General features: G+C 40.4%; 1 protein-coding gene across 1 annotated transcript in view; it reads left to right on the top strand.

The window, feature by feature from the left end:
* LOC126260858 (sodium-coupled monocarboxylate transporter 1-like) overlaps positions 1-14,588 on the top strand; it is a 95,567-nt gene that overhangs the window by 65,397 nt on the left and 15,582 nt on the right. The window contains exon 11 of the mRNA XM_049958271.1: positions 1,239-1,325. Coding sequence (XP_049814228.1) covers positions 1,239-1,325 — 87 coding nt within the window. The remainder of the gene's footprint in view (positions 1-1,238; positions 1,326-14,588) is intronic.

Here is a 14,588-nt window from a genome sequence, read left to right as displayed (position 1 = left end):
AATTCCCGCTTTGTTCTAATGGTTCAAATGGCTCTGAGCACTGTGGGACTTAATATCTGAGGTCATCAGTCCCCTAGAACTTAGAACTACTTAAACCTAACTAACCTAAGGACATCACACACATCCATGCCCGAGGCAGGATTCGAACCTGCGCCCGAGCGGTCGCTCGGTTCCAGACTGAAGCGCCTAGATCCGCTCGGTCGCACAGGTGGGCGCTTTGTTCTGCATGATATCCTTATCCCACTAGTCAGCCACCCGTGCTATCTTTTCACTGCTAGTATCCCGTTTACAACGTTCTAATGGAAAGCAACTCTCAAAGAGCAAGAGAAATGTCCCCTGTTTACTATTCTCGCCACGTGCGTGGTGAAATTATTATACAGCGTCACATATTCGTCCATCGGCCGCCAAAATTTATTATTTTGTGTCTCGTGTACAGATATCAATTAGTGAACTATTTGCGTAACTGATGCGTGGTGCGTCGTTTTTATTTTTTGTCTATTTTTATCTTACAGTGTAATTTCTTTTGCCTGTCGTTAGAAGCGGAATTGCTACTTTGCGAGCCGGCCGCTGTGGCCGAGCGGTTCTTGGCGCTTCAGTCCGGAACCGCGCTGCTGCTACGGTCGCAGGTTCGAATCCTTCCTCGGGCATGGATGCGTGTGGTGTTCTTAGGTTAGTTAATTTTAAGTAGTTCTACATCTGGGGGACTGATGACCTCAGATGTTAAGTCCCATAGTGCTTAGAGCCATTTGAACCATTTTTGAGTAACTCTGCGATAAAGACATTCAACATACATACTTTCAAGATAACAGAGCAAGAAACTCTGGAATACCCAGCAATAAGAACATACATCATTACCAACTTCTTCTACAGTCTATCTATCCTTATTCGAAGGCCGTAAATTCCTGTTAGCTACTTGCCAGATGGGGTTGTTAGTTGTAAAGATGCTTGATGACAGGCCTCTGTAGCAACAGCAATAGAAATTTTTTGCTAGTTAAAACACGCGTCCAGAGCACAGACTCGAGACTGGCTCTGTCTTGCGCTGGCAGAGCTCCACCGGCTGGTCCGAGCACGCTCCACGGCGCAGCTCGGAGCCTTCAGAGTGCCAGCAGCGGACTCCCACACGCCCGTCAGTCGGCCGCGCCAGGCTACCAGTGTGTGCGCTGCCGCCATTACTCCGCTAACTGCCTATTACAGCTAATCTTGTGACAACAGCGCGCCGTTTCTCTTTGTGTCCACAGCTGGGCTACAGCGTGGGAGGCGTGACGAACGGGGCGCTGCTCGGGATATTCACACTCGGCATGCTGGTTCCCTCAGCCAACACCAAGGTAAGCACTGACCGCAATCTAACAGTGAAGCCACACCACCGTAGAGCACTCATTACATGTGTACTGTCAACAGAAAAGATAAGCACTGACCGCAATCTAACAGTGAAGTCACACCACCGTAGAGCACTCATTACATGTGTACTGTCAACAGAAAAGATAAGCACTGACCGCAATCTAACAGTGAAGTCACACCACCGTAGAGCACTCATTACATGTGTACTGTCAACAGAAAAAGTAGAAACCTTCCGTAATTAGGGTACCGTATATTTATCGGTTAAAACGGAACCCCTATAAGATCCATCTGTCTGTCTGCTTGCCTGCCTGACTCTCCGTCCGACTGTTGAAAACCGATTTTCTTAGGAAGAGGTAGACGTGAAGTTGTAATTTATGTCACTCACTGTATCTGGGTGGTGCAAAAATTAAAACTTATACATCAATGCGACCAAAAGATACGGCCATTAATATTACACACCTTGATACTCGCAGACTCACTCATCAAAAACTGTAGGGTGCATGTCGTTGACCTAGAATCATGAAATGTAGAGAGTATCAACGTTCAACAGTACATTTAAAGGAAGAAATCCGAAACATGTTACTTTGTAATTATATCAAACAGAAAAAATTTTTAAGTCATTTGTTGTCTGTCTGTTAAGACGCCTTCTTCTCAGGAATGGGAAGACATGTGAAGTTTCAAATTATGTCTTATAAATAAGTTTGTGGTACCTTCGCGCTATAAGAAAGCTAAGCAACTGAATGGAAGCAATCAAAAGGTACGGCCATTTATGTCACATTTTGATACTCGCAAACTCACTCATCAGAACATGTAGATTGGTCTAGAATCATGGCATTTGGTACAGAGAAAGGCTTTAAAATGCAAGTAAATGAAAAAATCCGAAATTTTTAATTTCTAATTATTTAACAAAAAAGAACTGTCATTTGTTATCCGAATGTCTCTCTGTCCGTCCGTAACATGTCCATGACTAAGGAATTTATTGCTAGCACACTCAAGGAGATGTAATTTCGATGGATTGCTTACGCGCTGCCTGCGATATGTAAGCTATAAGAGAATCTCAGACCAAAGAGCAGTGTTGTATGCAGTAGGAACTGTGTTGCAGTAGGAGTAAGTAGTAGCTAGCAGTCGTGTGTATCGAGTTGGCTGGGCCGGTCGTGGGGAGCGATGGCGGTGCCTGAGCGATGTAGTATAAGGTAAAAGCAGCCTCGCGCTCATGTACTATTGCTGTATCAAGTCCCATGTAAATGTTTTCTAAAAAAATCTCTTGATAATAATCTTTCTTATAAAGAATTAGCTTTTGACAACCATTCATTTCAATGCAAAGATTTTACTAATTTCTCCAATCCATGGTCATCCTGATTATTGTAAAGAAAAATCAGTTGTTTCTTTTTACACATGACAGATCTATCGCCCAGCATTGCACTGGGCTGTGCCAGAAAAATTTCCTATAGGAGCAGATACATACGCGTTATCCGGCGACCTTATTTAGGTAAGAATTTTCAATTTATTTCAGGGCCATGACGCAGCACTGCTGACGTCCAAAATTTACCAATTTAAATTCACAGTCAATTACTGGAAGGTTATAAGTGAGACGCAATTTTATTGAGAGCTTAGTCACATTTTATTGTTGGTAGGTTACGGAATTTTGTACTGGGAGGTTACACTAAGTGAATGTTATGTAATTTTTTTTTACTTTTGGGAGGTTATTACATTTTATCTGTTAGGAGGTTACTCGTCCACAGGATAAGTCACCTTTTTCTTACAAAATGATAGACATATCAAGCTGAAATTTAGGCGACTTACTTCGCCTATGGTTCCTTGATAGTGTCCCAGAGTTAAGTTTCTAAGACAATGCAGCCATAAGATATGGTCATTTATGTAACATATTTTTGTGGCTTCGTCCAGAGATCGCCTTGTCACACCAAATTTGGCAACGTGAATCGGCACCACAAGCATTAGCGAGGGCTCAGAGCAATCCACAACGACGTGTGGGAGGCGCTTCAGAAGACGACGCCTCCCTCTCAACAACAGCGGCGCTCTCTCACTGAGTTCAGTACAGTGTCCAGTATCCAAAACTTCAGCCCCAGTTCGCTACAGCAATGAACTTCATGGTACAGGACCAACGAGTCGGTAAAATTTCAGATGAACTTCCCGTGATATTAATGTTGGACACTGTACCTCGTTTGTTAATTAGTGCCCGCATCTCGTGGTCGTGCGGTAGCGTTCTCGCTTCCCACGCCCGGGTTCCCGGGTTCGATTCCCGACGGGGTCAGGGATTTTCTCTGCCTTGCGATGGCTGGGTGTTGTGTGTTGTCCTTAGGTTACTTAGGTTTAAGTAGTTATTTCTAGGGGACTTATGACCATAGATGAGTCCCATAGTGCTCAGAGCCATTTTTTTTGTTAATTAGTGCATTAAGTGATTCTTTACTAGTTCAAGCACTCCTGCAGCGAACAAGTGTCAAAAGTAGCAAATCTTTTATTCAGTTATGTAATGAGAACAAATACTTCATATGTTCTAATTTGACGAGCCTTCTCCCAGAGCAATCAAGGAACCAATAGTTGTGGCCATATGAAACCAGTTTCGCCTTGTCACTAAAATTTTCGTAATACCAAACTCTTTCATTAATACATGGTAATACCTGAAATTTGTCAAGAAACAAGATTTCACAGTACAAGTAAAGGAAAAACCAGAAAAAAGTTAATTTGTAGTTATGTCACACGAGAAGCATATTTTTCTACCATTTGTCATTCTCGAAAGTCTGCGAATTCCTGTGACTGATATCTTGCCAGTGTCAATGCCCATAACAGACAAAAATCGTCGAGCTGCTAGATTCCCGAGATGGATTTTGTAATTTAATCGTATGGCTACGGCCACCCGTCGGGCAGACCGTTCGCCGGGTGCCGGTCTTCAATTTGACGCCACTTCGGCGACCTGCAGTCGACGAGGATGATAGAATGATGATGACAGCACGTCACCCAGTCCCTCGGCGGAGAAAATTCCCCGACCCAGCCGAGAATCGAACCCGGGCCCAGAGAATCGACAATCCGTCATGCTGACCATTCAACTACTGGGGGCGGTCTCCGAGATCGATGAAACGTGTATATACATAAATAAGTTTGTGCAGAACACTCTGATCCTGCGTCCCAGTCGCACTCAGCCGTTTTTTTTCATTTATTTTATTTTATTTTTTTTTATTTTTATTTTTATTATTTTTTTTTTTTTACGGTGACTCAGTTAAGATGCCTAGCTACTCTGATTTCATTATTCTTTGAATCTTTTCGAAAATACTGCAGCTCATATTTTTAATCGTATTATCAAACCACATTTGAATTATTTGGAGACCTACATTCACATGTTTTGTATCTTGGCTCACAGAGATATGCATCAGTACTTAGGTAACATGATCTTTGGAAACCTTTTTGTGTGTTCATATTCTGTATCCGTTATAAATACATTTACGCCTCTGCTATCACACGTTTGCATTCTTTCATAGCTGTTTGATTTTCGAAGTATTTTGAACGTTGTACAGCGGAAGTATAAAGTTTGTTGGACAGGCAGTATCTTGAGGAACGGTAGTTTTTGTGCGCGTGAAATACTCTGCTTTCTTTCTATACAAGCAGATTTTTGCTTATTAGTAATACCTTTCTTAAACTGCTATGTTACGTGTGCTGCAATGTGGATGTGGCTCACTGCAAGTTATTCCACTTACATGATTTTATGTATGACAAAATTATGCTTGAAAATCTGATATAAACATTGATCATCTGTACATATAATATTAAATAGAAGATAAGCAAGATGCTGATTCCTGAGTATATTCAATTTAAAACAGAATGCTAATTTTAAAATTACAAATATGTCTTTCTTGTATCACAAATATTAATACAGTAGCTAATTTTAAAATTACAAATATGTCTTTCTTGTATCACAAATGTTAATACAGTAGCTCATTTTGACTGAATGAACTCCTAAACGCCGCGTTTAAGAAGTCGTGTGTAGCTGTCTAAACGACAAATAAGTCATTGGAAGGAAGGTATGAATCTATAAGGTAATTATGTAGAACCATAATTTTGTAGTACGTTGTGAAATAAGTTTTCTGCATCTGATTAAGGACACCATTAGCAACAATTGGGAAATCACTTTCTGATGACTCAAGAGTTGGTGCTATTAACTTTTTTCAACAGGCTTGCCAAATTTATGAACACTGTCACACTCACAATATCGTAATGGCAATAAATGTGTCTTCGCTAATAATATTGGGAAGATGGATGAGTCTACTTGTCAGCAAGATGTGCAAAAAACGTAAGTCTTATTTATGATTTCGAGATGATTGTGGGGAAACACTGCATCCTGGATTTGTATGTGTTATTCACGGGTAATATTTTTCTCGTTAAAGCGACATTCTACTAACATTTCTTGGTCGGAAAATTTACCTTTGTTTAAGGCTATGGTGGAAATATTTTGACTGTTGGAGCTGATTATAGTGATCTATTAACTGTCTCGTTGTAATCTTTACCCAAGTGGTCTACCACACACTTCCAAACAATTTTGTAAGGGCATGCTACTTCAGAGATGTAGAGTGAACACTTTTGCTTTCTGCATGGAACATCTCATGACCTAGGAAGTCCAACACAGTTTTGTATGTTCCTTCCTCGACACGGTGAATGTTTCCAAACTTCCCACCCTAGCCTTTCACCCAGTCACTGACTACTTGACGTCTTGCAAAAAGGTCAACAAATCTGTGCGTCGAATACGCCGTTAACACAGACTCTGCAGAACATTTTCACGCAGACATTGTTGTGTTTTACCGACAAGCTAAGGCCAAACATGTGGCAAGCAAGCTGTTATTAAAGTTCCTGAGTGGAATCTGTGAGACATTCCGCAGAATGTCATCCACCCAATCAGCAAGCCAGGAAAGGCAGATAAATACGAGTACAGCATAAACGGGTAAACATCTAAAATTTTTCAGACAGTAATAATATATCGGAAAACAGAAAAGGACATTGTGGTTCTATTGGGAGCCTATCAGTTCAGCTATTTGGTTTCTGCTACAGTGACATGTTGTTTGCTATATTCTGTAGTGTTGATCCCATATTTCATCTCTTTCGTATCTCGTATATTCCGGAAGGGAACAGTGCCGAACAGGGCAGTGAGATATTCTAGTCTCTCCACAGTTCTACCCGGTTTAGATGCGTGGAAGAAAAGGGTTCATACTATTTTTGAAGCTATAACGTACCTACATTCTCCAGTGTGTAAAACCTTTTGTGGGACTTTTATCTAATGTTCTGGAATCAACAGAAACAAGGCATTAATGAGGAAGAACAATGTTTAACGAAAGAATACAGGTAGCTACATGCCGACAGCTCACGCACATGGGTTCTCTCAGGTACAACAACGATAGAAATACAATAATAATAATAATAATAAATTAAATAAATAATAACAAATTAAAAGAACAAACAGAAATAGCGAAAGACTGATCAACATGTGTAAAATGTTCCAGTTAAAACTCATGTCCACACATTTCTGCAAACTGCCAAGTAAATCCAAAACCTGGAGACATCCAAATCCAAACCTAGGCGAATTTCAACTGGATCACGTAGTCATATCTAAAAGGTGCATCACGGAAATTATGAATGTTAAAATAGTCAGAAATGGGGAATTCGATTCAGATCATTATCTCTCTAAGATTAAAATAAAATTTCTCCCATCTAAACCAAAAAAGGCGACCAAGAAAGTGATCAGATACAACACCACTACAGCTAATATTACAAAAGAAAATATAGAAAAATTTAGAGAAGCAATTCAGACAAGTAAAGAAGGTGATTGGCGTGAACTCCAGATGAAAATAACTCAAGCAGCAGAAAAAACTTTAGGATTAGCAAAGAATAAAAAGAAGACATGGTGGAATGAGGCGTGTGAAAGAGCACTAATACAAAGAGCTCAAAAATGGAGAAAATGGAGATGTTCGAAAAAAGAGGAAGACCTTGAACAATTCAGACAACAAAGAAAAGAAACATAAAAAAATTATCCGGAAAATCAAAAGGAACTTTGAAAATTGTCAGCTTATTGAAATAGAAGAAAACCTCACCAAAATTAATTCTAAAAATTTTTATCAAACCTTTGAACACATACTTAAAGGATATCAGACACGGAGTATTTGTTTCAAAGATGAAAATGGTGAAATAGGATTAAATGATAAAGAATACTGTGAAATTTTAGCAACTTTTTTTTGAAAAGCTGTTAAACTATCCAGTTCCAACAGATAAATTAGAATTTCCAGTGACACCTCAAAATATAGAGGAAGATTTCCCGCCAACAGAGCTAGAAATTCATGAAGCCATCAAAACACTCCAAAACAATAAAGCAAGTGGTGAAGACTCCATTACAGCAGAATTATTGAAATGGTCAGAACCAAAAATTATAAAGGGTCTACAGCTGCTTTTTGAGAACATTCCAGTTGAATGGAAAACATTAATCCACCCACTACATTAAAAGGGAGACAACAAAATGTCAGTAATTACAGAGGAGTGTCACTTCTGCTAGTGGCATACAAAATATTATAAAAAATTCTCCTCAACAGAATGGTAGATACTTTAGACAAACAACTAGGAGAAAATCAGGGTGGTTTTCGAAAGATCCTGTGCAGAACAAATTTTTAACTTAAAGTCAATAATTAGCCATAGAATGTTAACCATCAAACCAATACTAGTGTCATTTATAAATTTCAAGAAAGCATTTGATTGTATGGACAGAGAAACGATATATAAGGTCATTAGAGAATATTGTGTTAAACCAAAACTAGCAAACATAATTCGTGAAACACTAACAGGTACAGTATCTAAAGTCAAATTTATGGGAGAAGTATCTCAGCCTTTCGAAATAAAAACTGGTGTTAGAGAAGGTGATGGCTTATCACCTTTACCGTTTAACTGTGTTCTAGAAAATATTGTAAGGATCTGGAATTCGGTGCTAAAAAATCACAAAATTTAACCAATAACTGTGAGAAGGAAAACAAATGGAATTAAACTGCTTGGCTTTTGCGGATGATTTCGCAATACTTTCAGAAAACCTGACAGAAGCAGTTACTCAAATAAACATTCTGGAAAAATTAGCAAAGAGAACTGGTCTCAAAATTTCAGCTGAAAAAACAAAATTCATGACAAATATAAAAAATGCACCAAAATACATAGAAACACAAATAGGTCAAACAGAGCGAGTAAATAAATTTAAATATCTTGGAGAAACTATACAACAGAATGGACTAGAAAAATCTGCAATAGATGTAAGAATTAACAAAATCGAAGGAGCATATGGTTTGGCCAAAAATATTTACAACAAGAAATGTATATCTAGAAAAACAAAACTAAAACACTACACCACAGTGGTATGATCAGAATGTTTATATGAATCTGAATGCCTAACGACGAACTATAAGATGGACAAAGTAGAGGTACTGGAAAGAAGGATTATTAGAAAAATAATGGGTGCAATGAAAACTGCAGATGGTTGGAAAATAAGAAGTAATGAGGAGATCTACAAAAATATAGAGAAAATATCTGAAGTAATGGCCAAACGAAGATTAACCTTTTTTGGTCATCTCTACCGAATGGATGGAAGCAGACTAACAAAACAAATACTCCTATATTTCTGGAAGAAGAAATAGACAATTGAATGGATTACAGAAGTAAGAAAGATCTTGAAAGAAACAACATCAAAGAATCAGAAATAGCAGATAGAAACCGTTTTAAAAACATAATACTAAATTTGGAAGGCTTTCAAATCAGAAGAAATGAAAAATCGGGAACATGGACAGAAGGAAGGAAGAGACTTCATGGGGAGAAAATAAGGAAATACTGGAAAAATAGGAAACAACAACAAAGGAAAAAGAGGAACTGAAGTTGTTAACGTGGTCCTAGTTGGTCAATACGATTGTAAAAAAATATTAATGATTCTCTATAGATAGCAATAGTTTTGAATAATTAAGTGGTTGAATAAATTTAGAATGCAGAATAATTACGGTCACCCCATCAAAAACTTCAAAAATTAAATCTGGTTAATGACTGACATGGCGTTAAAATCACGTAGTAACTGGGAGCGAATAATAATGCAGCAGCTGAACAAAATGCACTCGCACGAGATTAGATGTTAAAGTGCCGTGTAACTCGAACAAAGTGATGTTTATTTGGAATACACTGGTACTATTTATAGTTACCAACATCAACAATAGGTAGTAACTTGAACCATTTTGTCGAAACTGTGCTGAATTACGTAACTCACGGCGTCACAGTCTGTTGCAAATTTTAAAAAATCGTGACCAAAGCTAATTCCTGTTCGGAATGTTTAGTTTTCAAATTAAGGACGTACACGGTTTAATGTATAGCAAAAAACGTTTGTCAGTGCCAAGGTTATGAGGGCGTAAGGGCATGAAATTATTTGTAAAACGCGACATAATACCATCAAATTACGTTCTCTGCTGTAGCGTCAACATACTTGCGTTATTAAAATGTAAATAGATTTTTTGATAACATTTGGTTTGATTAATTGTCTGCAGCAGTAGTGCAACACTATATGAAGAACTATAACTGACACTGCCTCCGATTCCAAAAATGTTCAAATGTGTGTGAAATCTTCTGGGACTTAACTGCTAACGTCATCAGTCCCTAAGCTTACACACTACTTAACCTAAATTATCCTAAGGACAAACACACACACCCATGCCTGAGGGAGGACTCGAACTTGCACCGGGACCAGCCGAACAGTCCATGACTGCAGCGTCTGAGACCGCCCGGCTAATCCCACACGGCTCTCCGATTCCCACACTTTTAAAATTCATTGGGTACATCTCCTTCCTATCAATTCTTTCACATTTGACTTTCTTGGCAGTTTTTGTGAAAGAATGGGACCCTGCTGATGTTTAATGATTTGAGTCAATTAGCATCACTGACAAAATTTATTATTTGTAATGTTGAAAAAATCAAGTATCACACTGACTGTACAAAACTAGAAAACAATTGGCTTGACATACCCTGAGAGAAGTTGCTTGTGGAGGGACGTCATGTTTTTTGAGGTATCCATTATTAGCAATAAGCTCTTCTCGGTTAGCGAGCAGCCTGAAAATCTTTGCGCCATACAGTAACCTTCCTTAATCACCAGAAATTCTTACAGGCATGCAGAGCACCCATATGGTCCCTCATTTACATACTTTGCCTTGCCGTATATTACAAAACCGACTGCACAACAATCTCCATTTGGCATCAGCGCGCCCGCACTTCACGTCCATATCCCACCACAGATGATTAGCAACGCTCTTCTTTTCCTCCAATACTACGACTGCTCGCACTCATCCTCAGAAAGTTATGTTTGAGTTCCATACATTATGAATTTGTATCACCACCCTACCGGCGAGTCAAGATGGCAACGGAATTGCAAGCTTCCGTTTGACGCCGATAGCGGTCGCGCGGGATCTAGCGGACCCAATGGTGCGCGTTCACTGAGCCACGCCTCCAGTGGCTTTGGCCTATGAGCGCCATCTGACGCTGCAATATAGAACGGCCGGTGACAGCCACTCAACCCACTTGCAGCCTTCTGTTTAATGTGTTAATACGGGTGTTTCAAAAATGACCGGTATATTTGAAACGGCAATAAAAACTAAACGAGCAGCGATAGAAATACACCGTTTGTTGCAATATGCTTGGGACAACAGTACATTTTCAGGCGGACAAACTTTCGAAATTACAGTAGTTACAATTTTCAACAACAGATGGCGCTGCAAGTGATGTGAAAGATATAGAAGACAACGCAGTCTGTGGGTGCGCCATTCTGTACGTCGTCTTTCTGCTGTAAGCGTGTGCTGTTCACAACGTGCAAGTGTGCTGTAGACAACATGGTTTATTCCTTAGAACAGAGGATTTTTCTGGTGTTGGAATTCCACCGCCTAAAACACAGTGTTGTTGCAACAAGACGAAGTTTTCGACGGAGGTTTAATGTAACCAAAGGACCGAAAAGCGATATAATAAAGGATCTGTTTGAAAAATTTCAACGGACTGGGAACGTGACGGATGAACGTGCTGGAAAGGTAGGGCGACCGCGTACGGCAACCACAGAGGGCAACGCGCAGCTAGTGCAGCAGGTGATCCAACAGCGGCCTCGGGTTTCCGTTCGCCGTGTTGCAGCTGCGGTCCAAATGACGCCAACGTCCACGTATCGTCTCATGCGCCAGAGTTTACACCTCTATCCATACAAAATTCAAACGCGGCAACCCCTCAGCGCCGCTACCATTGCTGCACGAGAGACATTCGCTAACGATATAGTGCACAGGATTGATGACGGCGATATGCATGTGGGCAGCATTTGGTTTACTGACGAAGCTTATTTTTACCTGGACGGCTTCGTCAATAAACAGAACTGGCGCATATGGGGAACCGAAAAGCCCCATGTTGCAGTCCCATCGTCCCTGCATCCTCAAAAAGTACTGGTCTGGGCCGCCATTTCTTCCAAAGGAATCATTGGCCCATTTTTCAGATCCGAAACGATTACTGCATCACGCTATCTGGACATTCTTCGTGAATTTGTGGCGGTACAAACTGCCTTAGACGACACTGCGAACACCTCGTGGCTTATGCAAGATGGTGCCCGGCCACATCGCACGGCCGACGTCTTTAATTTCCTGAATGAATATTTCGATGATCGTGTGATTGCTTTGGGCTATCCGAAACATACAGGAGGCGGCGTGGATTGGCCTCCCTATTCGCCAGACATGAACCCCTGTGACTTCTTTCTGTGGGGACACTTGAAAGACCAGGTGTACCGCCAGAATCCAGAAACAATTGAACAGCTGAAGCAGTACATCTCATCTGCATGTGAAGCCATTCCGCCAGACACGTTGTCAAAGGTTTCGGGTAATTTCATTCAGAGACTACGCCATATTATTGCTACGCATGATGGATATGTGGAAAATATCGTACTATAGAGTTTCTCAGACCGCAGCGCCATCTGTTGTTGAAAATTGTAACTACTGTAATTTCGAAAGTTTGTCTGCCTGAAAATGTACTGTTGTCCCAAGCATATTGCAACAAACGGTGTATTTCTATCGCTACTCGTTTAGTTTTTATTGCCGTTTCAAATAAACCGGTCATTTTTGAAACACTCTGTATGTTCGCTAACCATTTCTGCTCCTGTCCAGTTCTCCTATAATGACAAATGCCGTGCCACTCAGTAGCGCGCTTCCCCTTAACGTTGTGTATGAAGTCGTACACAACAGAATTTTGCTGACATTGCCAGCATGTTCTTCTAACATGAAATGTCACGTTAGAAGAACAAGTTTCGTAAACACTAATCAATCACAAAACACGTAAGTGCAAATAATTAGAAAAAATGGTTTTAAGATCTTCAAATTAAGTGACTATAAGATACGTGAAGTGTTGTGTTGCAGTCCCAAAAAGTGTCTCCTTCACACAACGGAGTAGCTCATAGATACCTGTATCCTACAAGGGGAGGGCACGACGTTATGATCACAGATTTTCGTGAAACTTTGTACATCTTTAATAGGCCATTCAAACAACATAACGTGCAAGCAGTAAGGTGAACTACTGTGGCAATTCGGAGAAAAGCGCAAGAGAAGTTTCACTCGTATATTGTGTAACTGATGTATCTGTGCGTAGTTGCTGTATGTTAGACATCCTGGTGGGGAAGTGGTTAACGTTCTAGTGTCGAAAGACGAACATACGTGAAACGACGGTTCCGCTCCCCCTCAATTTTTGATTTATATTTTTTTTTCATCACTGGTCGTAATTAACTAGTGTGACATTTGAGAGGTAATATAAATTAAAAAAAACACGTGTACCTGCAGGACGTATTAGTGAATTTGATGTTATTTGACTACTTATTATTTTTAATTAAATTTAATTAATAGAACAAACATATTTATAAATATCGACACGTAAATGAAAAAACGCATAGAGGTCTCCTGTCGTATTTTCGAAATCCCTTACGCTTGGTATCTGGTAAGGTACCCAGAACGTCTTTGCACCTCGACGCTTCGAACTGCAGACACAGAGGCAAACCCCTTTGGCAGTTGACCTACGTAATGGTGAGACGTAGCTAAGGTAGCAAAAACGATTAGTATAGGCGGAGATTTTTTGCATATCACAGAATTTACACTTCTACAAGAGGAAAAATGTTTGAGCGGAAGTCGAACCAGCGTCTCATACACGTTCGGCTTACGGAACTAGAAAGCTAACCACTTTTTTTCATTTTTTTTCTTTCTTTTTGGGAAAGGAAACTTCCTGGCGCCTAAAGGGAGGTGTGGTGGCAAAGTGGGCAGGGGTCACAACCCGAGGTCTGGCCGCGATGTCCCATCCCCACCGTCCAGGAACCATGGACGGCGTAGGGAACGTGGAACAATGAAAATCGTTTATTTATTAATTTTTCTTTTCGTTCTCTTTTATTTTTATGTATTTGTTTATTTATTTACTCATTTTTATCATTAATACCACCTAGAATATCAGGAAACCGGCGTCACGTGAGGATGAGGGCGCAGCAACACGTCAGTATAAGAAGAATATTCGAATTACCAGTGAATATATCGGTTCTAAGTGTGGAAGAAGCGAGGATCAACTCTTCATGACAGGAACTCCCAGCTCTGGAGTCGGTTCAGGAAGACACTGTAGATGAAGTTGAAAAAAAAATTGTCTGTTTTTTGGATTGTAGACAATTGCACAGTGACGTTCATTAAGAAACTGCCAAAAGTCAAGGATACATTTCTCGCCATCAGCAATCAAGTAGTGTGCTGCGTGTCCACAAATCCACCTCACAGAGTTCGTCCTTGCTTGCGAGGAGTATCCCGCGTCCGGAAAGAGGAGCAGTTGAGTAGGTATCTGATGAGGGGTAGTACGGATAATTTAGGGACAACATCTCTCGCACCAAGAACCAGACACCTCTCGACAAACTACACTAGGCGGTGCTCGTCTGCGTCCATAACATCACACAACGGTGTGTCTGCGAGGTGCATCCTGTGAAGGCATGCCTGGCATACTTGTTTCCCATTAACAGTAAGGTACTATGCAGACTGATCGTCTGTGTCAAGATAACGAGCGCACATCGATCGCCAAACGGCACGACAGTCAATGTGGCGAAGCTTCCACTCAACCACGTTCGGTGACCTATGCTGCTGTGAGAAACCATTGTTCGCCTTCGCGGATGTCAGCTGCGCTAGTGGTATCACATTACGGACGAAGTTAGGTTCAAG

This window comes from Schistocerca nitens, chromosome 5 (genome assembly GCF_023898315.1).
Source record: "Schistocerca nitens isolate TAMUIC-IGC-003100 chromosome 5, iqSchNite1.1, whole genome shotgun sequence".
NCBI classification, from domain to species: Eukaryota; Metazoa; Arthropoda; class Insecta; order Orthoptera; family Acrididae; genus Schistocerca; species Schistocerca nitens.
The sequence above is the reverse complement of the archived record's forward strand: the minus strand, read 5'-3'. Positions and strand labels throughout refer to the sequence as shown.